The sequence below is a fragment of the Felis catus genome, chromosome E1 (genome assembly GCF_018350175.1).
Source record: "Felis catus isolate Fca126 chromosome E1, F.catus_Fca126_mat1.0, whole genome shotgun sequence".
NCBI classification, from domain to species: Eukaryota; Metazoa; Chordata; class Mammalia; order Carnivora; family Felidae; genus Felis; species Felis catus.
Genome location: NC_058381.1, coordinates 17,761,366 through 17,788,876, shown reverse-complemented (window position 1 = coordinate 17,788,876; position 27,511 = coordinate 17,761,366). Strand labels below are relative to the sequence as shown.

The 27,511-nt window shown below is 50.8% G+C and overlaps 1 protein-coding gene, 1 long non-coding RNA gene and 1 pseudogene across 4 annotated transcripts in view; 2 read left to right on the top strand and 1 right to left on the bottom strand.

Annotated features, from left to right (window-relative positions):
- PIPOX (pipecolic acid and sarcosine oxidase) overlaps positions 1 to 24,220 on the top strand; it is a 41,970-nt gene extending 17,750 nt beyond the window's left edge. The window contains exons 2-9 of one of the 3 annotated variants that reach the window (XM_045044667.1): positions 7,320 to 7,422; positions 12,686 to 12,834; positions 20,146 to 20,359; positions 20,637 to 20,819; positions 21,823 to 21,975; positions 22,365 to 22,523; positions 23,114 to 23,189; positions 23,572 to 24,220. In XM_045044667.1, coding sequence (XP_044900602.1) covers positions 7,381 to 7,422; positions 12,686 to 12,834; positions 20,146 to 20,359; positions 20,637 to 20,819; positions 21,823 to 21,975; positions 22,365 to 22,523; positions 23,114 to 23,189; positions 23,572 to 23,702 — 1,107 coding nt within the window. In that variant the 5' untranslated portion in view covers positions 7,320 to 7,380 and the 3' untranslated portion in view covers positions 23,703 to 24,220. Of the gene's footprint in view, positions 1 to 7,319; positions 7,423 to 11,295; positions 11,475 to 12,685; positions 12,835 to 20,145; positions 20,360 to 20,636; positions 20,820 to 21,822; positions 21,976 to 22,364; positions 22,524 to 23,113; positions 23,190 to 23,571 lie in introns of those variants that run through there. The other 2 variants (XM_003996472.4, XM_023243771.2) reach the window with 2 other exon arrangements.
- Positions 1,363 to 4,712, top strand: LOC101084069 (annotated as a pseudogene).
- LOC109494259 lies at positions 17,525 to 18,451 on the bottom strand. Its single transcript, XR_002148975.3, has 2 exons — positions 17,810 to 18,451; positions 17,525 to 17,668 (listed from the first exon to the last, which is right to left on the bottom strand). It is a non-coding gene; the product is annotated as an uncharacterized LOC109494259 (long non-coding RNA).
- Positions 24,221 to 27,511: the final 3,291 nt, after the last annotated feature.

The window sequence follows — 27,511 nt, the reverse complement described above, 5'->3', positions numbered from 1 at the left end:
GGGGTTGGGATGCTGCCTCTGTCACTTACTAGCTACCAGTTTCCTTGTCTGCAAAATGGGGGTAAAAATGCCTTCCCTGCCTACCTCGCAGGGCTGTTGTGAAGGTTGAATATCTATAAAGTGGGCGCCATGAAACTTTTGATAAGCTTATGCAATGTGGCGAGGGGTTATTATTGAGGGGCAATGACAAGGACCAGGGTTGTCCAGGAAGCCTTTTGGATGGGTTCCAGGCAGACCTTCCCCGGCCCATTCCACAAACCTTGGCTTTTTCCTTTCGTTCCAGAATTCTGGGCAAGGAGCTCTGATAGTCTGTTCCAAACACAGCTGGATTCCTCCCAAAATGTTTTCTAAGCCTTCTTTCTTCTGCTCCTCTAAGTACTAAGAAAATAAAGGTGGACAAGTATGAGAGCGGTAGAGAGAGAGGGAGAAAGGCAGAGAGAGGGAGAGAGGGGTGGGGGTTGGAGAGACATGGAGAGAGGGAGAGAGAGACAGAGAGAGGGCTGCCAAGGACGAGGCAGGAAGAAGGAACAGTTGGCTGATGCCAAGCTACTGTGAGCTCGGCATGGATCCTTCCAAAGTTCTGTATGAGAACCCTGCTCAGAGATGGGACCCAGCATGGGCTCTACAATCTCACCCCTTTGATGCTCCCTAAATTCCAGATGCTGCCTACCACCTTTCACCTGTTCCCTGGCCTTTCTGCGGATTTTGATCCTACCCCGGCCAAACGCTGATTGCGGTTGGGAGCTTCGATGCAAGCAGGACGCTGACAATGCCCTGAGCCCCCTCAGGACAGCAATTACCTGTACAGCATTTTCTTCTAAGCCTTTTTCTGTAACAAGATTCCACCCAGCTTCACTCCCCAGAGGCAACTTGTGTTGCCAGTTTCTCGCTGTACTTAGAGAGAGAAACTGATTTTCTTTAAATATTTGTTCAACATTTGATTTAAAGAGGTTAGGTACTACAAAGAAGAAGGATGAACAGAGGACCACGTTTCTCTATTGTTCTGAGCAATGAAGCCCTGATAGGCAATGGCATGCTTCATTCTTTAAAACAAAAGCTTGTTCGTAAGCAGGACCCACTTTCAGCTGAAGGCCTTTAACTTTGGAGGTCATAGCCTACACCTGTATCTTATGAAAATAGTCCTCCTTTCAAACAAGTATGGGGATTCCCTTGAAGCCACCTGGGCCCTCAAATTCTATCTTATTCCGATTCATGATGATGCTTTAGGGTCACATGTACACCGGCCCTTCAGCCAAAGTCTGGCTGGTTCTCTGGTAGCTGTTAGGAAATTCTCACTCTTGCTGCCCTCTGGGGGAGGTAGTCACTCTTTGTATCCGAGGAGGAGGGAACAGGGGAGTGTAAATGGAGGAGGAACTGGAGAGCCGATATATGTTGGGTACCAGTAATCTGATTGCAACTGAGGTTGGAAACCTGGTAATGTGAGGCTGAATTATTTGGACCGACTATCCCAGTGAAATCAACTAAAAGGGCTAGATAAGATATCAAAAATATCTTAAAAGCTCCAATGGGTTGATAAAATACCAAGGAATTAAGAGGCCAACATGGAAGAGAAAACCAAAGCACTTTCCCCTGAAAGAGCATCTGTCAATCCTAGTAAATTTGAATTTTCATTTTGATCACCTGGGAGAGTGAGTGGGTTAGAGACCCATGCTCAGTGTCTCCGCGTGGTGGGGAATCTCATAGAGCATCTTCCCCTCAATCCACTGAGACCCCAAAGGACTCCTGCATGATCCAGAGGACCTCAGACCAGGCACTCCATTTAGATAGCTTGGGACTGGTCGTGCCCCTTGTATCTGATGGAAGTAAGGACAATCTTCTCCAGAGGAAAGCCCCTTTGTATTCTGAGTATTCCTATCTATTTGGAAGAACATGTAATAAATTAATGTGCAATAAGTAATAATTTGTTCAAATGCAGTTACCAGAACATGGTTAAAGATAGACAAGCTTAGAAGAAAATAAGGTTTCATGTTTCTCGTAGAGACAAGAGATAAATGAAAAATACCTGAGAAGACTTCACACGTTAGACCGATCGGACATGGACTATAGAACAACCATGCTTATTGTGGTCAGAGAAATAAAGGACAAGCTTGAAAATATTTACATGGAATAAAAAATTATACAAGGGAACAAAATAGACTTTAAAAAACCCAAATATCAATTCTAAGTGAAAATTAAAAAAAAATAGCAACTGCAGTTAAAATCCAACGCATTAATTTAAAAGCGGCCACGATGCAGTAGAACAGAGAATTAGCAAAGTAGAGGATAATAGTGAGGAGTTACCCAGCATGCAGTGTGGAGAGACAAAAAGGGGAGTGGGATGGAGAAGACAGTAGATACAGTGGCCAGAGGCCTAGTATATGTTTAATTAGCATCCCAGAAGAACAGAAAAGAACAAATAGGGGAGAGGCAAATATTTAAGAGATAATGGCTGAGTGCTTTCCAGAACTGATGGAAGCCACTTGTCCACAGATTCAAGAGGGCAGTGAATCCCAAGCATGAATATCCTGTCTAAATCAGCAGCCATAGGAGAGAGGAGGGAGGTATACAGCTCTGTGATGTCTTTCCGGCCCCAGTGGGCTTACGCGTTCCATAGAATACTCGATTAGGAAAAAGAGGACTAAGGCTCCCACTAGGAAGCAGAGCTTTGTGGCTTTGGTGCCTGAGATTCCCTGCTCCCTTAGGCTCCCCTCCCCCTTCTACTGCCTCGAGGCCTCTCCCCCAGGCAGGTCGTGGCAGCCTACTATTTCTCTGCAAAGGCCCTCCCTCATACCCCTCTGTCTTGATTTCAAGGACAGGAAGGAGGCCCAAGGCAGAAACAGAAAAAAAGAGTAGAATAAGAACCTGAGAGAAAAGCTGAGTAAGGGAGATGAGTCTTACAAACAGTAAGACTCAGGATTTGGGCCAGACTGGCTTTGGAGGCCAGCCTGGAGGCAACTAGTGGGAGATGGGGAGCGAAGATGATATAGGAGTTGCTATCTAGAATTTCCCTCCCCTTCCCTTTCCTCCTTTCCCTCAGGCTTCCCTCTGATTCTCTGCCTCCACTGACCTTACGTTTGGCAGGATAGTGTTGGGGGGACCCGAGCTCCACATTCCCTAATGCACAGCAACATCAGGCTGCCCAGGTAGGAGAGGGAAAGACCGTAGCTCCTTGAAAACGGGGGAATATTAGAGCACTGGATCCCTGGAGCTGGTCTTCCTGCGTGCTAGTGAATTTGGGTTGCTATTTGTCACGTTAAACCAGCCCAATCCATGGGAAGGCCACCTGACTCTTCCTGCCCCCTTTTCTCACTGCAAATTCCAATCCCAGGGTGTCCTGAGAGCCAGGCTATGAAGCATGGTAAAGCCATGGAAGAGTCCCTCCAGAAAAGGGAGGAGAGGCTCCTGACAGATGTCTCATGTGTTGTTTCCGTCCTAAACAACACCCTCACCGCCAAGGGGCAGAACGGGGACGCCAATTCTCAGCACTCTTTGATTTGCTATTTTCCCCTAACGTCTACTAAGTTTTAGTGGGACCTCTCCAAAAGCCCAGTGCTGGACGTACACCCACGCAGACATGCACAGGTATCAAGATGCCTCCTTAGGGAGCACCTCGGTATGTCTCAGAGCACCAGCGTCAGATGGGTGTGCACATGTGTACACATATTTGTGTATAGCTGAGATAGCAAGACTTCGAAACAAGATTGAGAAGATTCCAGTATTTGGGGCGCCTGGGTGGCTCAGTTGGTTAAGCGTCCCACTCTTCATCTCGGCTCAGGTCAGGATCTCACAGTTCGTGAGTCTGAGCCCCACATCGGGCTCTGCACTGAGGGTGCAGAGCTTGCTTGGGATTTCCTCTCTCCTTCCCTGTCTCTCTGCCCCTCCCCAGCTCTCTCTCTCTCAAAATAAATAAAATTAAAAAAAAAAAGAGAGAGAAGATCCCAGGATTTGCTTTTTGTCTGACATCTTAGCGAGGCTGCAGGGGTGACGGGTACTCTCTAAGCTTCTCAGTGCTGCCCAAGGACGACAAGAAAAAGATGCTGGAAAGTTGTCCAAAAAAGACAAAGACCCAGTGAGCGAATCTGGGGGCAAGGCCAGAAAGGAGAAGTGGTCCAAAGGCATAGTTCAGGACAAGCTCAATTACCTGATCTCATTTGACAAATGACATATACAAACTCTAAGGAAGTTCCCACCTATAAGCTTGTAGCTCCAGCTGTTGTCTCTGAGAGACTGAAGACTCAGGGGGGCGGGGGTGCTGGTCCCTGGCCAGGGTTGCCCTTCAGGAGCTCCTTGGTAAAGGACTCATTTTTTTTATTAATGTTTATTTTTGAGAGAGAGAGTGCGCATGTATGTGCAAGAGTGGGGTGGGGGGCAGAGAGAGAGGGAGACAGAGGATCCGAAGCAGGCTCTGAGCTGTCAGCACAGAGCCCAATGCGGGGCTCGAGTTCACGATCCATAAGATCATGACCTGAGCCGAAGTTGGAGGCTTAACCGACTGAGCCACCCAGGCGTCCCTGGTTTCAAAGCCCAGAGCTCAAGTCACTTACACCAGAAACAGCAAGGGTGGAGATGTGCCAGCTGCTGGTGAAGATTCATGAACAGATCCTGCCAACTGTCCACTTTGGAAAATAAAACTTTATTAAGTAAAAGAAAAAAGAAGATTGCAGTGTTCATCTTCAGAGAAGTTTTCCCTTAGGACAATGACAATGCTTCTTTCCCCTCATTAAAAAAAAAATTTTTTTTTAACGTTTATTTATTTTTGAGACAGAGCATGAACAGGGGAGGGGCAGAGAGAGAGGGAGACACAGAATCGGAAACAGGCTCCAGGCTCTGAGCGGTCAGCCCAGAGCCCGACGTGGGGCTCGAACTCACGGACCGTGAGATCATGACCTGAGCCGAAGTCGGACGCCTAACCGACCGAGCCACCCAGGCGCCCCTCTTTCCCCTCATTTTTACTGCATTTCCCTTTGTCCTAGTGGGGTCCGAGGTGGATGCTTCCTTCCCAAGCTAAGTAGTGATTTAGTTTTTTTACTCACAGGACTTTCCTCCTTACCCGGAGACTGCGTAGCAATGGGATGCTTGTATCTTGGGGATGCAGAGATGACTGTAATATCTGCCACTTGACAAATGCAAACACAAAAGGATGGCAGGAAGGAGAAGCCAGGGTCTCTGGTGTTGTATCCCCTCTACCTACAGGCCTGAAGATGGGCTCTGTCAGCCTTTGATAAACCTCTCCAGGCCAGCCTTGATGAGACCTCCCCACCCCGAGCACCCAATACTAGATGACTAGAGAGCCGCGCAAGTCCGGGTGCCTATGGCAGCCAGAAAAACCTACCATACTTTCAGCAAACGTGTATGGGTGCCAGGGCGCCGGGGTGGCTCAGTCGGTTAAGCCTCCGACTTCGGCTCAGGTCATGATCTTGTGGTTCATGAATTCGAGCCCCACGTCGGGCTCTGTGCTGACAGCTCGGAGCCCGGAGCCCGCTTCAGATTCTGTCTCCGTCTCTCTCTGTCCCTCCCCCACTTGCTCATGCTCTCTCTCTCTCTCTCTCTCAAAAATAAACATTAAAAAAATATGTATGGGTGTCTTCTCTGTCCTAAATGCTTTCTCCGTGCACGGAATACTCTGCGGCCATCAGGAAGAATGTTCCGGCTCCATCTGACTCATGTGGGAGCCACGATACAGGAAATGGAAACAGCAAGGTGCTGTGTAGTGTGCTACTTCTGAAGTTAAAAAAAAAAAAAAAAAAGAACGTGCAGTTTCTTTCTTTTTATTTTAACGTTTATTTATTTTTGAGACAGAGAGAGACAGAGCATGAACGGGGGAGGGGCAGAGAGAGAGGGAGACACAGAATCTGAAACAGGCTCCAGGCTCTGAGCTGTCAGCACAGAGCCCAACGCGGGGCTCGAACTCACGGACCGCAAGATTACAACCTGAGCCGAAGTCAGACGCTTAACCGACCGAGCCACCCAGGCGCCCCAAGAACGTGCAGTTTAAATGTGTTTGCACACCCATCGAACGTCTCAGTACTGCGTGGGATGAGGAGAACAGAGTGGCTGAGGGTAGGGTGGTGAGGAGACGCCCTCTTCGCAGTGTTCTCTGCCGAACAATGTAACCGTTGCTCCGTATGTGTGTATTACCTGTGGAAAATGACAATCAAAAGCAGACCCCTTCCCCTTCGGGAGCTTTGGGGGGAAAGGCAGACACGCAAACAATTACAACATACTTGGCTCATTGTTATCACGGAGACTAGACAGAGAAGGGAGTATAGGAGAGAGGACGTCCAAGTTGGCTTGGGGGTGTCGGAGAATTTGGAACGATCACGGCGAATGCTGGAAGCTCTGTCAGCTCAGCCTTGCCAGGCCCCGAAGAGCACAGTGAGAAGGGACCCGTGCTAGAGCTGCGGGAGCCAGCAGAGGCCAGAACGCAAAGTGCCTTGTGTGCCAAGAGATTTTATCGTAATAGGAAATGGGTGGCTGTTACAGAATTTTCAGTAGGGGACTGGCCTGTTCAACTTGCTGTTTAGAGAGAGGACTCTGGCGGGCGCGTGGAGGGCTAGATTAAGACGGGCAAGGTGGGGTGCCAGGAGCCCGGGGATGAGGTTAATGCAAGAATCTAGGTGAGTGAAGGCAGATGGTTGACCTGGGGCAAAGGGAGCGAGCGGGGAAGGGGGGGTAGCGATGGGGAGTCAAACCGGAGACATGCAACGGGGCCACAGTGTGTATGGAGACCACGTACAGATCCAGTTCTGCGGCTCCTGGTTTTCTCACTCTGGCATCTTCTGCACATTCAGGGCCCCGGACACCCCTGGCAGCTGGCTGGATGGGTCCGGAGGGGCCACTTCCCGGTCTGCCTGCCTGCCTCCTTGCCCCAGGCTCCGGCTCCTTGGCAAAGAGGGGCAGAGGAAAGAGAACAGAAGATTCTCCCTCGCCATCCAACTCCTAGGTCTCTCTTATTTATTCCACGCTCTCTCCCGATTCGGGTCCTCTCATTATTTTGAGCTGTGCAGCCTGCTGCTTCCCTGGCTGGGCTCTCCCTCCCCCGTCTGCAAAGTGTCAATCAAGCCATCGGATGAGCAGTTCAGCCTCACATCCTCGGTGGCTCTGCCCCAGGACACGAGCCGCAATTGCTGACACACAGCCGGGCTGGGGTAGGGCTGCCGGCTCTTTCTTTAATAGTCTTCCGATCCAAAATGGGTGTTAAAATGGAATTTGAGGGGATCTCTTCTCTCCGCCTGCCCCTGTCAGGACAGCCGCAAGGACGGGGCAACCCTGAGAGAGAAGGGGAAGACTTCAGAAGCCGATTTCCTTTTCATTTCAAGGTTGGGCCACGGCCAGTGTCTGCTTTCGGAGGAGCTGTTTGAAATTCTTAACAAGAAGCGGATGCTTGCGTCCAGGAATCCAGGGCAGCCTTGTGAAGTGACGGTGGGGGAATGGAATTGTCATTTTATTTCTGAAGGGATAGTACGTTAAACAAAGGAGAGGTGGGACACAGAGCCGCTTTGTAGCTTCCCCGGAGAACGAACAATAAGAGACGGTTGGGGGAAGGGGGGAGGGGGTGGGCAGCAGGAAGAACTGAGATTCGAACAAAGAAAGAACTTCCCCCAGCCCTGGAACCAGTGACCGAGGAGATCTGAGGAATCTGCTTCCCCGGGGGATTCCTCCCTCTCTTTTTACAAATTGTGAATGGAAGCTCAATTTTGATAGGACGTGGAAACTAATGAGCATTAATCTCAATTACTGTGCCGGATTCTCTTTAGATCTTTGATAACACGCACACACATAACTCCTGGTTGCGATCCGAGTGTATTTGTGCTCTGTTCTTTTTCTTAGGATGATTTCATACATACGCACGTTTCGATGTAGCCCACAGTCCTCAGCTTGTCATTTTGAATCGCTCCATAGTATTCCGTTGTGTCAACCCGCCAGATTTGCTCAGATATTCCCTGTGGCTGGGTTGTCTCCAGTTTTCTATATTGTAAGAGCATGGCTATGAATGTCTTCATACAGATGTCTTTTTCTTCCCTTGGATATTTCCTTGGGGTATAGTTCCCCAAGTCAGATTTCTAGGTCGGAGGGTTTGAACCATTCTACTGTCCCTGCACGCTGCCCCGCACTCTCCCGAAGGCCCAGACAATCCGAGTCGCCACCCTATTCTCTCCCCTTCCCCACGGCACTGACAACATCAGATTTTGTCATTGTTACTTATTGTTGCTCATTTAATAGGCACATAATCGTACCTTGAAGTTAATAAATTCCTATCTCTTTCATTGCTAGTGAGGCTGGGCACACTTCCATGGGAGGATTTATTGTCTGCCTCTCCTTGTGTGTAGACGGTTCATCTCCTCTGACACCTTATCAAGAGAAATCTGGGGACTGACCTTATATATTTGTATCAAGTCTTTACATACTTAAATAGTACACTTTTTCCCGTTGTGTCTACCATTCTTTAAGGGAGCCGTCCAACTGTGAGGAGGGTTGGGGTTGGGGGTGAGGGTGGAATTGAGATGACTTTTGGATTCTAGAGTGGTTTTTTTTTTTCCAGAAGAAAAAAAAGAGCCAGTCATATGGTACCCCTCTTCCGGACCCCCATTTTCCTAGTAAAGGAGGGGCTGGGCTGAGAGGACAGCCGGTTGCCAAGGCCACTCTGGGGCATCCTTTGCTGGGGGCGGGAGCAACCTGGGATCACATGATCTCCTGGTCCAGTGTTTTTTCCCACTCACAGTACAGACGTGAAAGAAACAGCAAACTGTTATTTATGTATGTACGTATGTTTATTTATTTTGAGAGAGAGAGAGAGAGCTCTTGTGCACAGGGGAGGGGCAGAGGGAGAGGGAGAGAGAGAATCCCAAGCAGGCTCTGTGCTGCCAGCATGGAGCTCAATGCGGGGCTCCGTTTCAGGAACCGTGAGACCACGACCTGAGCTAAAATCCAGAGTCTGACACTTAACCGACTGAGCCTCCCAGGTGCCCTGAAACAGCAAACTATTTATTTTTTTTTTAATTTTTTTCAACGTTTTTATTTATTTTTGGGACAGAGAGAGACAGAGCACGAATGGGGGAGGGGCAGAGAGAGAGGGAGACACAGAATCGGAAACAGGCTCCAGGCTCCGAGCCATCAGCCCAGAGCCTGACGCGGGGCTCGAACTCACGGACCGCGAGATCGTGACCTGGCTGAAGTCGGACGCTTAACCGACTGCACCACCCAGGCGCCCCAACAGCAAACTATTTAAATCAGAATCATCATTATGAGTTCTGACCAATCCCCAGGACAGCACAGTGGTTAAAGGAACAGGATCCGGAGCAGATGACCCTAGGTTCACATCTCGGTGCTTATGTTTACCAGGTGTGTGGCTTTGGGTGAGTCGTAACCTCCATAAGCCGTAATGTCTTTGGCCGTAAAAGGGGTGTTTCAATCATGGCTGCATAAAAAGCTACCCCAAAACTTAGTGGCTAAAACAACAACTGTTTTATTCTATCTCACGATTTTGTAGGTCAGGAATTCAGATGGGGCTTGGCCGGGTGATTCTCTTTCATGTGTCATTAGTTGGGTCACTCAGCGGTATTGAGCTGGCGGCTGGGCTGGGCTGGGGGAGGGGGACATTCAAGATGGCTTCGCTTTTTTTTTTTTTTCTTAACATTTATTTATTTTTGAGAGAGAGAGCGTGAGTCGGGGGTGGGGGCAGAGAGGCAGGGAGACACAGAATCCGAAGCAGGCTCCAGGCTCTGAGCTGTCAGCACACAGCCCGACGCGGGGCTCAAACCCACGAACTGTGAGATCCTGAGCTGAAGTCGGACGCTTAACCGGCTGAGCCACCCAGGTGCCCCAAGATGGCTTCACTCTTATGTCTGGCTCCCCTGCAGTCTCGGAGCCTCCCCCCAAGGTCTTTCCCACAGGGCGGTTGGACCTCTAACATGGTGGCTCAGAGCTCCAAGAGGGAGTCTCCAGGACAAGAAGAAGAAGCGCTCGGTGTCTTATTAAGGCCTGGGCTAGAAAGTGTCCCGGTGTCATTTCTGCCTGACTCTATTGGTCACACAGTCACAGAGCCTCTGATGGGAGGAGTGGCCATGAATTTGGGACCGTCTTTAATGTGCCCAAAGTGGGGATAAACACGTGTCCACGTGTCCTTCTAAGGCCGCAAGGGTTAAACAAGGAGATGCGTGCAGAGGCCGATTTACCGTGAAGCTAATGACACTTCAACCACGGGGCTCCTTAACTGGATGGTCTCTTCCTAGTCCTGGCATCTAATTTTGTATTCATGATTTTTCTTTTCTCTTCCTCTTCTTTCTTCCTTCCTTCCCTCCCTTCCCTTGCCTTCCTTCCTTCCTTCTATTATTTTTGAGAGAGAGACAGAGAGACAGAGAGAGAGAGAGAGCAGGGGAGGGGCAGAAAGAGAGGGGGACAGAGGATCAGAAGAGGGCTCTGTGCTGACAGCAGAGAGCCTGATGCGGGGACGGGACTCACAAACTTCGAGATCATGACCTGAGTCAAAGTCAGACACTTAATCAACTGAGCCACCCAGGCGCCCCTCTTTTCTTTTTCTTAAAGAAGACCCCCAAATTGTATAAGAACCAGGCCCTACAAATCCTAGCTCTGTCCTGAATACATGTAAAAGTACTTACTTAGCACACTGCCTGGCACAGAGGGCGCGTTCCCTACAGGGCCCCTCCATGCCCCGGGCTGGTGCCTGGTCCCCTCTCTGTGCCTCAGGACAAAGCTCCACCTCTCTGTCCTTTCCATTTGTTCCGGATAATTTCTTCTCCTTTGTAAAAAGTGAAAGTAAGACATGCTGAGAATAATTTCATAATCACAAAACTGCCCTCCCGTTTTGTTTCCTGCGTCTACCCCCGACCTTGCACCCCACCGGGGAGGTGGGTCTTACCCTGGGCAGAGTGCCAAGTTCTTAGCTTGGCCCTCTAGAATCTCCAAAGGAAATCAGGCGGGAGGGAGGGAAGCCAGCAGGGGGAGGCAGCATTCCTGGTGCCCAGCTCGGTCTAGGAGGCATTGAAATTCCAGGGCCGAAGTCCCGAGACAAAGATCATAATGAGACAGGAAGGTGGCATGGGAAGGAGCCATTTGCATGACAATAATTGAGCCAAGAATAGAAAGCTAGAGGGATACAAGGGTGAGGCTGGCAGCTGAGCTGGGCTAAACCTCAGATCAGACTACCCAGCTCCACTCTGCAGGAGAGGTGGGGACTGAGCCCTATGCCAGGTTTTGCGGGGAGGGAGGGGTGGGGAGAAGGATGCAGCCCAGGGGATTGTGGGAATGCTGGCCAGGCTGGACTTTGCCCTACTCCTCCTCCTTCAGCCCAGAGGCTTCTTTGTGTGCGGGCTTTGTGGCTGTAGGACTAAGTGGGCATTATGGCTGCTCAGAAAGATCTCTGTGATGCCATTGTGATCGGGGCAGGCATCCAGGGCTGCTTCACGGCATACCATCTGGCCAAACACAGGAAGAGGGTCATCCTGCTGGAGCAGGTACTATGTTCCCCCTGCACTCCTGACCTTAGGGACGGTCCCTCTCTCCTCCCCTAGAGAGAAGTTTCCAGAGCCAGCAGACTTTGGAGTGAGGTCTGATTGTCAAATTCTGTGCAGTTTGCGGCTTTGCTGCCTAGTGTATTTCGTGACAACGCAAAGAAACTTCCACCGTCCCTAAGACCCACACTGGGTTTCCAGGCTCATTGCCTCCTCTTACTGCCTCCCGGTTCCTGCCCTTGACGGAGAAGTGTCCGAGGCCCTGTTCTCTTCCTTCTTGCCAGTCAGTTTCTTCTGTGCCTTTTAAAATGGTTGATCCGGCCCGGAAAAATAATCAGTTCTGCTTTGGGTAACCTTAAGTAAAAATAATTTTGCCCAGAGGCCAAAGCTGATTTGTCAGCCTAAGAGGTAGGATTCTTCCCTGGCCTCTCACGCTGGAACCCAGCAGAAGCTTCTGTTGCTTTCTGTCACCTCTGGTTGATGGCAGCCTTATTGTTTGATACACAGGCAGGACGACTTAGGTCTTATTTTTCCCTGTGGAAAAGGTGACCCCACGCGGGGCAGTGTACCCTGACCACGGCACATGTGGGTGGGCCCTGTGAGTCTCCAGGGTCCTTCCCCGGGCAGGTCCACCCAGCCCACCTTCCAGACTCCTCTATCCTCCCATCCTCTCTACATCTATCCAGATGAGTTTTGATTTACCCTTCTTGGTAAATGAGCTAGATTGGTTAGAAACCTTTTTCAGCTTCTCTATCAGTTTTCTCAAAGCCTGAGGGATTCCTGGTTTAACCTTGCAGGAAACTCTCCCTCCTCTGCTAAATCCCAAGGTGGCTCCCTTGTCCCGAGTGATCTGAAGCCACAGAGAAATAGCATCTGCCTCCTTGTCCATAAGACGAAGGGGGCTAGACTGGAATGATCTCAAAGGTTCTTTGTGGTTCTGTTTCTCTAGGAGACTAGGTGGGGTGGGGTTGCAGCAAGAGGACCAAAGGCTAACTAACAAAGGGACTTTGGGATGTGAATAATGTTAGCAAAAGGGAAGCTGAGTTGGTGCTACTGGAAACTTCTGTGCCGATGGCTAAATCAGTAACTTGGTCGCGAAGGGAGACTGAATGGAAAGATCTGAACGTGACGAGCTGGCTCCAGGGGGTGGGGATGAGGGGCGGGCAGCGTAAGGGGTAACAGCTTCGGCTGTCTCTCCTGTTTTCCGTCTCCAGTTCTTTCTACCGCACTCCCGAGGAAGCTCCCATGGGCAGAGCCGGATCATCAGAAGGGCATATCCTGAAGACTTCTACACCCAGATGATGGATGAGTGCTACCAGATATGGGCTCAGCTGGAGCATGAGGCTGGGACCCAATTACACAGGTTTGGGTGTGGGTGGGAGAACTCCTTGAATTGTGGGGCTCAGTGCCTGCGGGTGCTTAGAGTCTGTGAGGGGGCACCGCCATCAACACTTGAAATGTGGTGCAGGGACACAGGGCCCAGGGGAGTGCCAGACACGTGGAAGTATTGAGCCCACTGTCATGACGATTGCCCCACAGGGCCAGCTGGCTCCTGCCTCACTCTGAGCTCCAGGACTGGGGTCAGACACGTGTTCGAGGCTGGCAGAGGTTGTCCTGGGAAGACTGCTGAAAAGGCACTGGGAGCAGATCTCCAGAGCTGGCTCCATGGAGCCATCTGAGACTCTTTTAGGGCAGAGATTGAAATCAAGGAGGAGGCTGCTGTCTTGATTTTTTTTTCAATGTTTATTTTTTTCTGAGAGAGAGAGAGAGAGAGAAAGCACTAGTGGGGGAAGGGCAAAAAAAGGGGGAACAGAGGATCTGAAGCGAGCTCAGTGCTAACAGCAGCGAGCCCTACGTGGGGCTGGAACTCACGAACCGTGAACTGCGAGATCATGACCTGAGCCGAAGTTGAATGCTCAACCGACTGAACCACCCAGGGACCCCTGTCTGGATTCTTTATATTCCTGCTAATATCATAGCCCTTCATGCTGGGTCCTCATCCCCAGAGTGACCCCTGTAATCCATGCATTCTCTCTGAATGCCTCTTCCTATAGGCCTCCTCTTCAGGCCCCGTTGCTTGCTGGAGATCTTGTTCCCGTGGCTCTCTAACCCTTAAGACACTGTTGCCCCCCCCCCCCCAACCTCCACTGACCTTTCAAACACCCACGGGGAGGAAGGCAGACAACCCATCATGCGCAGAGAACTTGAACCACCCACCCCACGTCCCCTCCCACCTTCTCTGTGGCTCTTAACTGAACTTTCTACAAAATCACGGCTCTATCCTACAGGGTGGCAGTTATTTTAATGGCCAGGAACCAAGAGGTTACTGTTCTGTTGCAAAAACACCATTAACTTAAGAACAAAGTGAAATCCATTATGCAAATACGGCTAGGACAGCTAATTACAGATTTATTCCAGAGGCAGCTAATGCACCCAGCACCCAAATAAAGGAGCATGTCTTGCTGAGGGGTGGCCTGGCAAAGGGACCCCTCTCTGTCAGCCATCTGTGAATACTGCTGAATGTCTGGTAGTAAAAGAAGTACCAAGGCCGTGGAGGGATCACTTCTTGCCAGCAGACACGGAGGCAACTAAGATGTTGGGAGAGTGATGTTACGAGAGTGTCTGGAACCTTTCAGAGGGAACATGGTTCTGGAGACAGGCTTGGACTTGACTTTGTGCTCTACCTCTTACGGACTGCGTGACATTGGAAAAATTTCTATACCTCTCTGTGCCTCATTTTTTCCTCACAGGGCTTCGTGGGGATGAAACGAGACTCTTAGGAAGTACTTGGCATAGCGCCTAGCACCTTCTGATAAGTGGCAGCTCCTACGACCTCTTCCGGGTCAGCGGTATCCTATTTGCATTGCACAAGGCAGGAAGAAGGGCAGGAGGAGACACGTGGGGCGTAGCAACCACGGACAAACGGATGCTGGAGAGAGGGAAAGGAACCGCTGGGTAGGAGAGTCTCATAATCTCACAATCCTTTCCTTGGCAGGAATCTGGAAGGGCTTTGGGACCAGGCCGACCTGCTCTACACGTCAGCTCCGACACATTTAGCTATATGGTTTGCAGCAAGCCGTTTAACTCTACAAGACTCAGTTTTCTCATCTGTAAAGTAGGGGTATCTATTTCATGGGGCTGCTGTGAGGATACGTAAGCGAAGGGCTTAGAGTAGTACCTGACAAGTCCCTCGTCATCATTGACACCATCATCACCTATTTAATGCTTGTGATAAGAAACTAAGGCTGTTTTAAAAGGACTCAACACGGGTTAACTCATTTGTTTCTCCCCGCAGCCCTTTGAGAGATCTGTTACTGAGTAGTCAGGGTCCTATTAGTGCAAATCGCAGGATTACTATACTCCTAGTTAGTCTAGAATAGGGCTTGGCGAACTTTTCCCGGAAATGGCCACATAGTATTTTAGGCTCTGCAGACCATATGGTCTCTGTTGTAACTATTCAGCTCTGCCAATTACCCAACTCCTGCCATTGTAGTGTGAAAGCAGCCACAGATGATATGTAAATAACTGAACGTGGCTGGGTGCCAATAAAACTTTATTCACGGACGCTGACATTTCATATTCTTCTCATGTCATGAAATGTTCTTTTGTTTTGTTTTGTTTTTTTTAATCAACCACCAAAAAAAAAAAAAAAAAAAACAACCACAAAAATCATCTTGGCTTGTGTGACAAACAAAAACAGGTGGTAGACCTGATCTGGTTCCCGGGTCATGGTCTGCTGGCCCCTGGCTTAGCAGATACCACAGACTGGTTACTTTGTCCATCCCCTCTGTCCCAATAAATTCATGTCTAAATCATCCCGGGTGGAAAGACTACTAATATTTATTTAAAGATAGGGACAGGGGCGCCTGGGCAGCTCAGTCGGTTGTGTCCCACTTCGGCTCAGGTCACGATCTCGCCGTCCGTGAGTTCGAGCCCCGCGTCGGGCTCTGTGCTGACAGCTCAGTACCTGGAGCCTACTTTGGATTCTGTGTCTCCCTCTCTCTCTGTCCCTACTCCCCCCCCCCCTTTTCTCTCTCTCTCAAAAATAAATAAACATTAAAAAAATTAAATACAGGTACATATTGGGGCACCTGGGTGGCTCAGTTGGTTGAGCTTCCGACTTCGGCTCAGGTCATGATCTCATGGTTCACGAGTTCGAGCCCCACGTCGGGCTCACTGCTGTCAGGGCAGAGCCTGCTTCAGATCCTCTGTCTCCCTTGCTGTCTGCCCCTCCCCCACTTGCACGCATGTGCGTGTGCATGCGCTCTCTCTCAAAAATAAATAAAAACATAAAAAAAAAAAGACAGGGACGTATGATAGCCCCTCTTAAAAGACCACTCTGATGCCTAGAATCCCCAGTTATGAAAAAGAAAGAGTACAATGAATGTGCTTTGGAAAACCTTCCGAGTTCTACAGAGTGCTAGGTGTGTTGCTATTATTATTTGAATCATGATCACGTCCTTTCTTGTGGCTAATCTGATTGACTCGGGCAGGCTAATTTCTTTGGTTCTTTTCTTTAGGAACACAGCACAGATACTTCCCGTTCCAATTCTTTTCGCTTTTATTCTTAATCCTGGGTTTCTACAATGACGCATCATCTCTGGGGTTCTTATTCTCCGAGGTTCTTCCCGGAGAACCAGCACTACATCCTGATCTAACCGACAGATACAGATGTATTTACTTAAGGCCACCGCACAATGATTAAAAAAGCAAACAAACAAACAAACCACCAAACATCTTCAGGAGTTGCCGGTGAAGGTGGTTGTCCGATTCTTTTCATTCTGTTCTGCCTCTTCCTGTGACAGTGGCATACTAAACATGGGTGGGCTCAGGATATTTGCATATATTCTGGGTACAGACGATGACACAGGTGCCGGATCACAAGGTCCGAGTCTTTTGTGACGGGTACAGCCAGGACGCTGATACCACCAGCAAATCCCAGCTCTGGGGCCCAGCTCTTGCTTGCCCCGCCTTCTCCCTTTGAGTCCTAATATCTAGCTCCTGACCCAGGCTGCCCCTGCTTAGCTGACAATATCAGACAAGATCACAGCCGTAGGCAGTACAGCTGCTGGCAGAACCTGGTGGCCCCCTCCGCAGCTGCTGCTTCCTGTGTCTGTGAAGTGCCTGGCTTGTCAGCCACATCCCCTCCCTGGAGCAGAGTCTTTGTTAACCAATTCCACCTCGGCCCACTGAGCGGAAGATGAAACGCCAAGAGCTCCTCCAAAACCAACAAAGCCAGCAGCCATTACCGAGTCCCCTCCCCAAGGTGACTCTGGGAGCTGGCTTGCCGTGCACTTTAAACCCCCAAGAGGAGAAAACGGGAGCCTGGGATGGGGGGTGGCTGACGCGGGGTGAGCTGCCTGCCCCTCCCGATTCCTGCTGGCTCCGTCCGGCGCCCTGGCCTCCTATAGGAATGGATGGAAATCCCCTATCACCAGCTCCTTACATCGTGTCCGAGGCTTTAGTCGGCCAGAGGAGTCAACAAGGCCCTTGGGAGGATTCTTCGATTACCTCTTCCTAGTGCTGGATCCGGCTGGGGTTGGAGGAAGACGCCCGTTCACACCACACGCTCTGCGCTCAGCTGACCGCGTACTGGGAGCTGGGAGCTGCAGTCCTTCCAGGGTTCCCTGACAACCCAGCCTCGCTTCAAGGTGCTCTCTTTCTAGGCCAGCCCTGACCAGGCATTTCCTGGACAATTTTCTTTTTTTTTTTTTTTTTCCCTTGCGACGGCCTCGTCTCCTCTCATGCCTCCCCTCCCCTAACTTTGTAGCCTAGGTCTGAGCAGAAAGAGAGCACAGGGAGACCCAGAGCACAGGGGTGAGAAATTGATGCAGAACTAGCCGGTCTGTTTATTGGGATCTAGGAAAAGCCATTAAGAAAATAAGCATTTAAATGATTTTCAATCCGCCCATGGAAGTCATCTATCTTCATACTGGGGGGAAAAGGCCCATTCTCTGATCCCGGTTTTGACTGACTGATTTCCAATTCTCTAAGCATTTCCCACAGGAGCCTCTCACCTATCTCCCATAATGACAGGCCTTTGCATTTCCAGGCAGTGTTTTACATTTATTTCCGATTTGCTCATAATGGTCAAAAATCTCTCTCCAATCGGCGGCATTTCTCCAGCCGTGCGCGGTTTCCCTCAGGCCAAATAGCTCAGCTGTGATCCACGGAAAATGAGAATTTCCCAAACGCATCTTCGGACCAGGGGAGGGTCCAGCATCACAAATTCAGATGGAAAATTTCCCACTGTTAGATCAATATCTGGGCTAAGAAATAAATGCCACAGGGGCAGAGAGCTGGAGCAAAATGATTACAATTGGCACAATTACACTCACCGGCGGAATCAGCTCACTGATTACTCCTAGGGACGGGAGCGCCTGCTTCATCCACCGCAGGATGGCTTGGGAATTAGAACATCACTCAGCGTTTCATAATTCGACTGATTTGCCCGTTGTCTTGGCATGAGTTTGTTTTCCCCATACAGTACATTCCTGTAAGAGGGGTTCTTACTGCAAGGGAAGAAAGAGGGAGGAAAGGGAGGGAGGGTGGGAGAGAGGAAGGGAGGAAAGAAAGTGACTGAGTCTCCCAGTCTACGGGGAGAGACCGAGAGACGGGGAGAGACCGAGAGACGGAGGTTGCTCTGTTGCAGGCAGGGGTTGGAATACGTTGCCCTGAAATTTCTGAGCCAGGGATCTGACATTGTAACCGCGGAGGTGAGGGTTCAGCCAGGTCTTTCCCAGAATTCTCCCCAGCCACAGCCCCAGAGGGTAGAAAGGGCTCAAGAACATATCCTTGCGTGACTTCTGAATTATCCTCTCCACTGAGAAGTCTACCAGGCAAGTTTTCATTCCCTGAGAACCGATCTGAAGTCCTTTTGGGGGCCACGGGGAAAGGACCCGGCTGACGAGTGGGGATTCGACAGCATCTTTCCTCTGCTACGCTTTGAAGAGGCAGAGGCTCTCACTGCTTTCTCACCAGTGGTGGATGCCGGGTAGGCGGGGGCCGTGGCCAATGGATTGGCCACGCTGCGCGGCTCTGTGTACTGACACCGGCCCTGGGGCCTGCTGTGTCCCTACCCCCTCCCAATCTTCTCTTTAATCCCCCCAACCAGATAATGTGGGATTTGGAAGCATGTAATATCCATGAGACTCCATTATAGGCTATTACGAGCTTTATACACAGTACCTGGGGGATGTACCGGGCTGATGCTGGTCACTGCGGCTGCTGAAAGCGAGAAGGGACGACAGCAACAGTCCCGAGGTCCAAAGTGACCCTTCTATGGTTTAGATCAGTTTCCACCAAAAGGGAGCTCTGGTCTCTTGTGACAGAGAGACAGGAAAGTATTCAGGAGAAGCAGATTTCACTCCCCCAGAGAGTAAGAAGCATAAAAGGATGTATAGGGAGTGACAAAACCATAAAGTCACTGAATTAATTGCTGGAACCCTAAGAGACCATCTACTGGTGTTTCTGCGGGAGGGTGCTATTGGCACTGGGGTAGGATCTTCCTGAGCATTGCAGGTTTAGCGTCCCCGGCCCCTGCCCACTAAATGTGAGTGGCAACGCCTAGGCACCGTGATGACTAAATAAATGGCCCACGCCATTCACATGCCCTAGGGTCGGGCGGTACCACCCTGGGGTGGCACCACTGATGGTCCAACAGGCACGTGTTCCAGGGGAACGTGGGGCCTGGAAGAGTGTGCAAGAAGAGCAAGGGCCCGGGGATGTCCCAGGACAGGACCCAGAGCCAGGTGTCCCGATTTAGGATCCTTTCCACAAGACAGGCAGCCCCCAAGGAGGAACCAAGCACAGGCCAGCGCAGCAGGGGACAATACGTCATATGACAAGAAAAGGGACAAAGGAAAAGAAACAGCAGGGGGTGGCGTGGGGGCAAAGAGACTAGAGATCAGGGGCACGTGGGTGGCCCAGTGGGGTTAAGCATCTGACTCTTGATTTCAGCTCAGGTCATGACCTCACGGTGTGTGAGTTTGACCCCCGAGCTGGGCTCTGCGCTGACAGCACTAAGCCCGCTTGGGATTCTCTCTCCCTGGCTCTCTGTCCCTCCCCCCACTCACACTCTCAATCTCTCTCTCAAAACAAATAAATAAACTTAAAAAGAATACAGATCACAATAGTGAATGGATCAAGGGAGGGAGGAAGAGGAAGAAACACCTTTCCAGGTGAGGATTTCAGATGTCTGCCCTATGGAAGGACAAACAAACCAACAGTGAGAGCCCAGGGTGGACTTGGGAATGGGCTGGCAGCCCGCTCAAGAATACTGACCGCGACTCTAACAACAGCGTTGAGATGACTTTACCCGTTCTTTTTATTGTTAATTTTTTAAATCTTTTTAAGTAAGCTCCACGCCCAGTGTGGGGCTTGAACCTACGTTCCGGACATCAAGAGTTGTGTGCTCTGCTGACTGAGCCAGCCAGGCGCCCCTGACTTTACCAGTTCTTTGAACAGGAGGCTGAGACCTCCTTGATGGGACCCTTGCTGAAGAATGAGACAGAGGGGCCCAGGACCCTGACTCATACCCTCACCCACGTGCCTTTTTTTTCTTTTTTTTTTCCTTTTCTTTCTTTCTTTCTTTCTTTCTTTCTTTCTTTCTTTCTTTCTTTCTTTCTTTCTTTCTTTCTTTCTTTCTTTCTTCTTTCTTTCTTTGTTTTTACAGGCAGACGGGGCTACTGCTCCTGGGAATGAAGGAGAATTCAGAATTAAAAACGATCCAGGCTACTTTGTCTAGACAGGGCGTGGAGCACCAGTGCCTTTCAGCTGAGGAGCTGAAACAACGTTTCCCCAATGTTCTGTTGGCTAGGGGAGAAGTGGGGGTCTTGGACAAGTCCGGAGGAGTTCTCTATGCAGACAAGGCCCTCAGAGCCCTGCAGGTAGTGTGTGCGGCTTTTGGGGCAACGCAGCCCCTGCGGTGGTTCCAACCTGCCGTCTCCCAATCACCTTGGCCGGATGAGGGCCTTTGCCCTGCTGGCTTCATTCTCGACCTTTTGGGCAGGGCGGTCTTATATGCCCTGCTAGGCCCGGTCTTTATGGGACAGGGGGTCTGGAGTCGGAGCCCTCTCTTCCGCCCTAAGTGAAGGACTTTGTTCACCAGGGTGAACCACATAACTATGTAACTAACTTGCCCTTCCCCGCTGCCGCCCTTTTTAGGATGCAATTCGACATCTGGGAGGCCTAGTGTGTGATGGAGAGAAGGTGATGGAGATAAAACCGGGGTTCCCAGTCACAGTGAAAAGTACGGCTGGGAGCTACCAAGCCAAGAGCTTGGTCATCACAGCGGGCCCTTGGACCAACCAGCTCCTCCGTCCCCTGGGAATAGAGCTGCCTCTGCAGGTAAGGGGAGCTGGAAGCCTGAGCGTTGGTGCTTAAGAAACCTTGGAGTCAGACGGACTCAGGTCTGAGTCCTAGATCTGCCACTTGCTACCAGATGATCTTGGGCAAATTAGGATACCTCATGAGCCTCAGTTTTATAACCTGTCGAATGGGGATATGACTGTTGGAGAATTAAATTATGTAATAAATATGAAGCCCTTAGGAAATGGCTTGACCTGTAGTAAGCGTTCAATAAATCTGAGGTGTTATTAACTCTGGGAGAGAGAGAGGGAGAGAGAGAGAGAGGGAGAGAGAGAGAGAGAGAGAGAGAGAGAGAGAGAAGTACGGCTGGGTGTAAATAAATATTAAAAAAAACAAGACTGGAAGAAGAGACAGATGCAGAGATCTTTGTACCTCATATCAAAATGTAACATGTCGGGAGCCTGAGTGGCTCAGTTGGTTGAGCCTCCGACTTTGACTCAGGTTGTGATCTCACGGTTCGTGACTTTGAGCCCCATATCGGGCTCTCTGCTGTCAGCACAGATCCTGCTTCAAATCTCCGTCCCCCTCTCTCTCTCTGCCCCACCCCCACTGGTTCTCTCTCTCTCTCTCTTTCAAAATCAATAAATAAACTTAAAAAAAATGGAACATGTCAATGACGTGAGAATTGGGTGAAACAACAACGATGGATGAGTTAAGAGGGAGCACCCAGCTTGTATTCAAGAGCTACAGGACCCCAGAAGAAACTGTTCTTTTATAGAGTTTCAGGGCTCCCCCCGCCCTTTTTTTAATGCTTATTTATTTTTGAGAGACAAAGAGAGCGTGCGTGGGGGAGGGGCAGAGAAATCAGGAGACATTGAATTCGAAGCAGGTGCCAAGCTGTCAGCAAAAGCCCGAGGCGGGGCTCGAACCCATGAATCGAGAGATCATGACCTGAGGTGAAAGTCGGACCTTAACCGACTGAGCCACCAGGCACCCCCATCGCTTTCCCCCTTTATCTCCCACTTCCTCTCTCTGCTTCAAGACCCTGCGAATCAATGTGTGTTATTGGCGAGAGAAGGTTCCCGGAAGCTACGGTGTGTCCCAGGCCTTTCCTTGCTTCCTAGGCCTGGGCCTCAGCCCCGCTCCCCACCACATCTACGGGCTGCCCTCCGGAGAATACCCAGGGCTGATGAAGGTGAGCGGAAAGGCCCAGAGAAGGCTGGCAGGGGCCCATGCAGATTTGGGCCAGCTGCTCTAAGGTCCTTTTCAACAGATCCCTCAGAACCCCCCTCCCTTTCGGGGAGCAGAGGGAGCAGGAGAAGAATACTCCACCATTCCCTGTTTGCAGCACAAGACCCCCAGCTGTCCTGAGGCAGCAAAGGGAGCCCTTCCTTTGCAAACACAGGGTTGGAGGGGGAAGGAACAGCTAAGGCAACCTCGAGTGGCAACACACACAGCATCGGTCAGGACTGGGGAAGGCTGGGATGATGGATGGGGGCCCTCGGTGAGAGCCTGCCCCCCTGGGCTGGGGGGTGTGCAGGAAGGCCGGCCCTCGCAGCTCACACCGCTCTGATTGGGAGCTAGGTCTGCTATCACCACGGCAACAATGTAGATCCTGAGGAGCGGGACTGCCCGGAAGCATTCTCAGACATCCAAGACGTCCAGATCCTGGGCCGCTTTGTCAGAGATCACTTACCTGACCTAGAGCCCAAGCCTGCCCTTTTGGAGCCCTGCTTGTACACGGTAAGGGTGTGGGCGGCGGGGCAGGCCCCTCTCACAGCCCCGGAGAACAGGGGAAGGAGACAGAACTCAGCACTGCTCAGGCTCACATCTAATTGACCCCTGACATGATATGTGACTTGAAACAAATGAGCTTATTTCCGTGGGTCGGTTCACCTCTACCGGAGAGGCCCCGCTAGAGGTTATTCATATTCCTTTTCATTAGCACACGAGGCTGATGCCTGGCTGCCCCTCGCTATGTTTCCCAGAAGAGCTCTAAAAGATTTTTTGGCAAGATGTTCTAGTTGAACAGGCCTTAGGGACAAAGAGAAGAGACAGATGTCACCAGGGCCTGAGGCATCTTGGCTAAAGTTAGTTTACACGCATTAACTGAGCACCTACTGTGTTCATAGCTCTGTCTGAGAAGAGAGGCAGATGGACAAATGAGAAAGGCTGTCGCGCCCGGAGGGGGCACTGGCATGCAGAACGCATCCTTGTGCCCCGTTCCCATTTATTCTGGAAAGCAACCCAGCCTGGTCCCCTCCCTCCCTTGCCTGCGGCTCTTCCTCTTCTTTCTATCCTCAGAGGACACAGGTGTGATCGTTTCTTTCTAGAACACCCCTGATGAGCACTTCATTCTTGATCGACACCCAAAGTACGACAACGTTGTCATCGGTGCTGGATTCTCTGGTGAGCCTGAGCAGGGGAAGACGTGCCTTAAAGCGGACCTACCTCCGTACCAGGCAGAATGTTGTTTTCTTTTTCTTTCTTTTTTTTTTTTTTTAATGTTTATTTATTTATTTTGAGTGAGAGAGAGAGAGCTCAAGCGGGGCAGGGGCAGAGAAAATGGTGTTTTCTGCGCTCTTGGCCGGCCAAAGTCTAGACTCGACTGTAAAAAGGTGCTGGGTGGTGCAATCAGAGAAGAAAGGATAGCTCTGGTGGGAGGCAGCTTCCAGTTGGGGGATGCGGACCAAGAAGAGAGGTGGCCTTATTTGGGGGCAGGGTAGCGGACATGCAGGGACCCCAGCCGCTGTCTCTGAGGAGGCTTGACAACCTGCTCTCCCTTCCCCAGGACATGGATTCAAGCTCTCCCCTGTTGTGGGGAAGATCCTGTATGAATTAAGCATGAAATTAACGCCATCGTATGACTTGACACCTTTTAGAATGAGCCGCTTCCCCGGCCTGGGCAAAGCCCACCTCTGACCCCTGGCCAGCGCCTCCTTTTTGTACACTGGAGCCGGGAATAAAGCCCTCTGGCTGTGACATGCCCTCGTGTTCTCCCGCCTCTCTTGAGTCCCCTGTCAACGCCGCATGATTGAGTCGACCTTCCCTCCCTGGCCAGCTCTCCAGTCCTCACTACTTTTTTGCTTCCGGAAGGTCAACCAGATATTCCACAATCACAGAGTAGCAAGGACCTTTGAGATGGCTGTCTCAATAAGGAGGACGCGTAAGGAGTGGCTCACGGGACCAAAGCGGTTGTTGAAATTCTCTTCGCTGAGGCATTTGATAAGCCTGGGGTGGATGTGACTAACGCTGCCCAGGGGAGGGCAAACAGAACGACGTGTAGACCGCTGCTGCCCTTGGAGTTCCTCTTCCGAAAGCCGGAGCCACCCTCCGTCACAAACTCCCATAAGATCTGGCTCACCTTGGGTGCACAATAAATGTTTGTTGGAAAAAATGTGTTGAGCAAACAGATAAATAAAAAGCTGCATTGCACTAAAGTCTGCGGTGGGCTGTATTTTCCATGCGACCTTATTTCTCAGAGACTTTAATTGCCTAACTCAGCACCCCAGAGTCCATTATCCCAGGAATCCTTGGGGTCTTTATCCTCTCAGGGCGCCGCGCCCTCTCTCCCTGGATTCTTTGTCTGGTTCTCGTCCTCTCTCTGGTTCTGCGAAGACGCTTAGCTCCCCAGTCTCTCATTAGGGTGTATTGTCAGGTCCTTATGAAGATGGAGTTGTTATACCAGAAAGGAAGAGAGAGGCACACTCGCTTAGAAACCCTGTTCAATGTTTGAATGTTAAATGTGCCATTTTATTATCATTAGGATTGCTCCCACTTAATGAAACGGCATTAGCACCGAGTCGGCTGGCCTCCTCGCACTAATTGCTTTGGAAGGGAACAGGCTCATAACTACCCCAGGGTGGGGGGAGGGGGGAGGGGGGTAACAGGGACTCGAGCGGGGCCCGTCGAGCTCAGTCGAAACCCCAGCAGGAGCAGCTCCAGACCGGGCCAGTGTGACTTGAGAAAAGGCCTGCTCTGGGGAGAGAAAAACTGGGACCAGCTGGGGTGGAAATGTCAGGAGGAGGCAGTGAGTGGGAAGAGAGGGAAATGGGAATAGGAGTAAAAATATCCCCAAAGGAAAGACAACACAGAGGAAATTGCCTCGTAGGCCTAGGCACACGGATCGGCGCTGACTTCTCCGGGGAGTTGTAAAAGCCAGCCAGTCTCCCGCGCCCCAGCCAGGTCTGCTTCTTAGGTGCTCTCCGAGGCTCCCCTGCACCTCAGCCTCCATAAAGTGGGAATAATCACGTCTGCAGAGTAGGAATAACGCTAAGGTGATGCCAAGCGCCAGGAGCCAGACAGACGCAAAAGGACAAACACTGGAGGATTCCACCCACAGGTGACGCTTATGGCAGATTCACAGGGACGGGAAGTGGATGGTCGCTTCCGGGGAGCTGAGGAGAGGGGGGAATGGGGAGTTAGTGTGTAAGGGATGCAGGGTTTCGGTTCGGGAAGATAACAAAGTTGCGCAGATGGTGGTGATGGCTTCACAACACCGTGGTTTAACACATTACAAACGCAAACGTGGTTTAAGAGAGCGTACCCAATGCCACGGAACGGTGACACTTAAAGATGATTAAAATGGGCAGCGCCTGGGTGGCTCAGTCGGTTGAGCGACCGACTCTTGATTTCGGCTCAGGTCATGATCTCTCAGGTTTGTGAGACCGAGTGCCGAGTTGGGCTCGTGCTGCCAGCTGGGAGCTGGCTTGGGATTCTCTCTCCCTCTCTCTCTCTCTGCCCCTCCCCTGCTTGAGCACTCGCACGCACACCCTCTCTCCCTCTCAAAAATAGAATAACAGGATACTTATTCTATTGAGTATTAAGTATAAGTACTCTGTTATTTATTTTTATAAAGATTTCCATTTTTATAATGGTTATTTATTTTCTTATTTTCGAGAGAGAGAGAGAGAGAGAGAGCGAGCGAGCAGGGGGGGGGAGCAGAGAGAGAGAGGCAGAGGATCCAAAGCAGGCTCTGCACTGACAGCAGAGAGCCTGACACGGGGCTCAAACTCACAAACTGTGAGATCATGACCCGAGCCGAAGTTGGACCTTACGCGACTGAGCCCCCCAGGCACCCCAGTAAATAAACGTTAAAAAATGATGACAAAGGTACATTTTATGTCACGTATATTTTATCACAATAAAAAAATGGGAATAATAACACTGACCAACTTTACAAGGGTGTGTGAGGATCGAAAGAGATCACTCGTTCAATGCACAATTTTTTTTTTTTTTTTTTGAGAAAGAGAGACAGAGAGACAGAGACAGGGAGAGAATCCCAGGAGGGGCAGAGGGAGAGAGAAATAAAGAGGGAGAGACAAGTGGAGCTCACCGGAAGCGGGGGTTGAGCTCACCCCACGTGGGACTCAAACTCACGCACCATGAGATCATGACCTGAGCCCAAGCCAGATGCTTGGCGACTGAGCCACCCGGGCACCCCAATACACGTTTATTGAAATTCTGCTATGTGCCGGGGACTGTGCTAGGCATCCTGGATGTATCTGTGAACAAAACATGAAATCTCTGCTCTTGTGGCGTTCACCCAGTCCAATGTGAAGACCTATAAACAGTACGCATGAGTAAATTTTATCATAATTTAGAAGGTGACAGGTGCGTTGGGAAAAAGACGGAGCAGGAAGGGGAAGATAGAGAACTCTGGCGGAGGCGGGTTGGGGGACGCTGCCCTTTGCGATGATGGTGATGGTGACGATGGCGGTCAACCTGGGACTCAGTGAGGAGAGGCATTTGAGCAGCCCAGGAAGAGGGGGGAGGGCACCATGCACATAGTGGGATATGTAGAAGAGAATCCAGTAAACTGTAAAGCGAGGTATCGTGTTGTTGCTGAGAGAGAGAGAGAAACGGGGTACAGAGAGAGATCCGTGTAAGATCCTGCTGTCTCCCAAGCTGGCAAAGTTGGGGAGAAAGGGTGTTGGGAACCTCTCCCTCTCATTCAATGGCTGCCCGCACCTCCCTCTGCCTCTGCTTCGCTCAGTGCCGCCCTCCTCCCCCAGCCAGCTGCAGATCCCCTTCCAAAATATCCAGTCTTATTCAGCTTGCTGGTGACAGTAAAGGAGGGGACCAATGTCTAGAAGAGGCTGAGAAAGGACAAGTGGGGGATGCTGACAAGCCCTGCCTGAGCTGGTGTGTCCTAAAAACGGAGTGTGAGGAGGGGCGGGGGCGTGTGGGGGTAGGAAGGGGTGTGTGTGGGAGGGATGAGGTCAGGAAGGAGTGGAGAGGAAAAGGAGCCGCAGAAGAGACTGGTCATGTGCAGACCAAGAAGGCAGGCGGGGACCTCCAGGGGTGCTGCCCACCCCCAAAGCCAAAGGAAGCTGGTCCAGAATGCCCAAGAGGGAGGATCCGAGCACTTCGTATTGGGGCTCGGATGGGGTCCTGGAGGGGATGTAGGCGATGAAGAGTCCGTGGGCACAGGGGAGAGGAAACACCATTGTTGAAGGTGGGGGTGGGGATGGACAACTTGAGGTTTTTAGAAACATGGAAGGATTTACCAAAACCGACCCACCTACATTATCTCCCTGCTTCCCCCCCGGCCTGAGCGTGGCCAAGCATGCCCCTTCAGGCAGACCCTACGTATCTTCAAGATGGAAGGAAGTCGCAATAAATCGGGCAGGCAATAAGAGACCTCTGGAAAGGCCGCTAGGGTCTGCACAGGCTGCAGGGGAGAGATAAGGGCAGCGGAGAGAAAGAGGCCAGCATGGTTGCCAACCAGA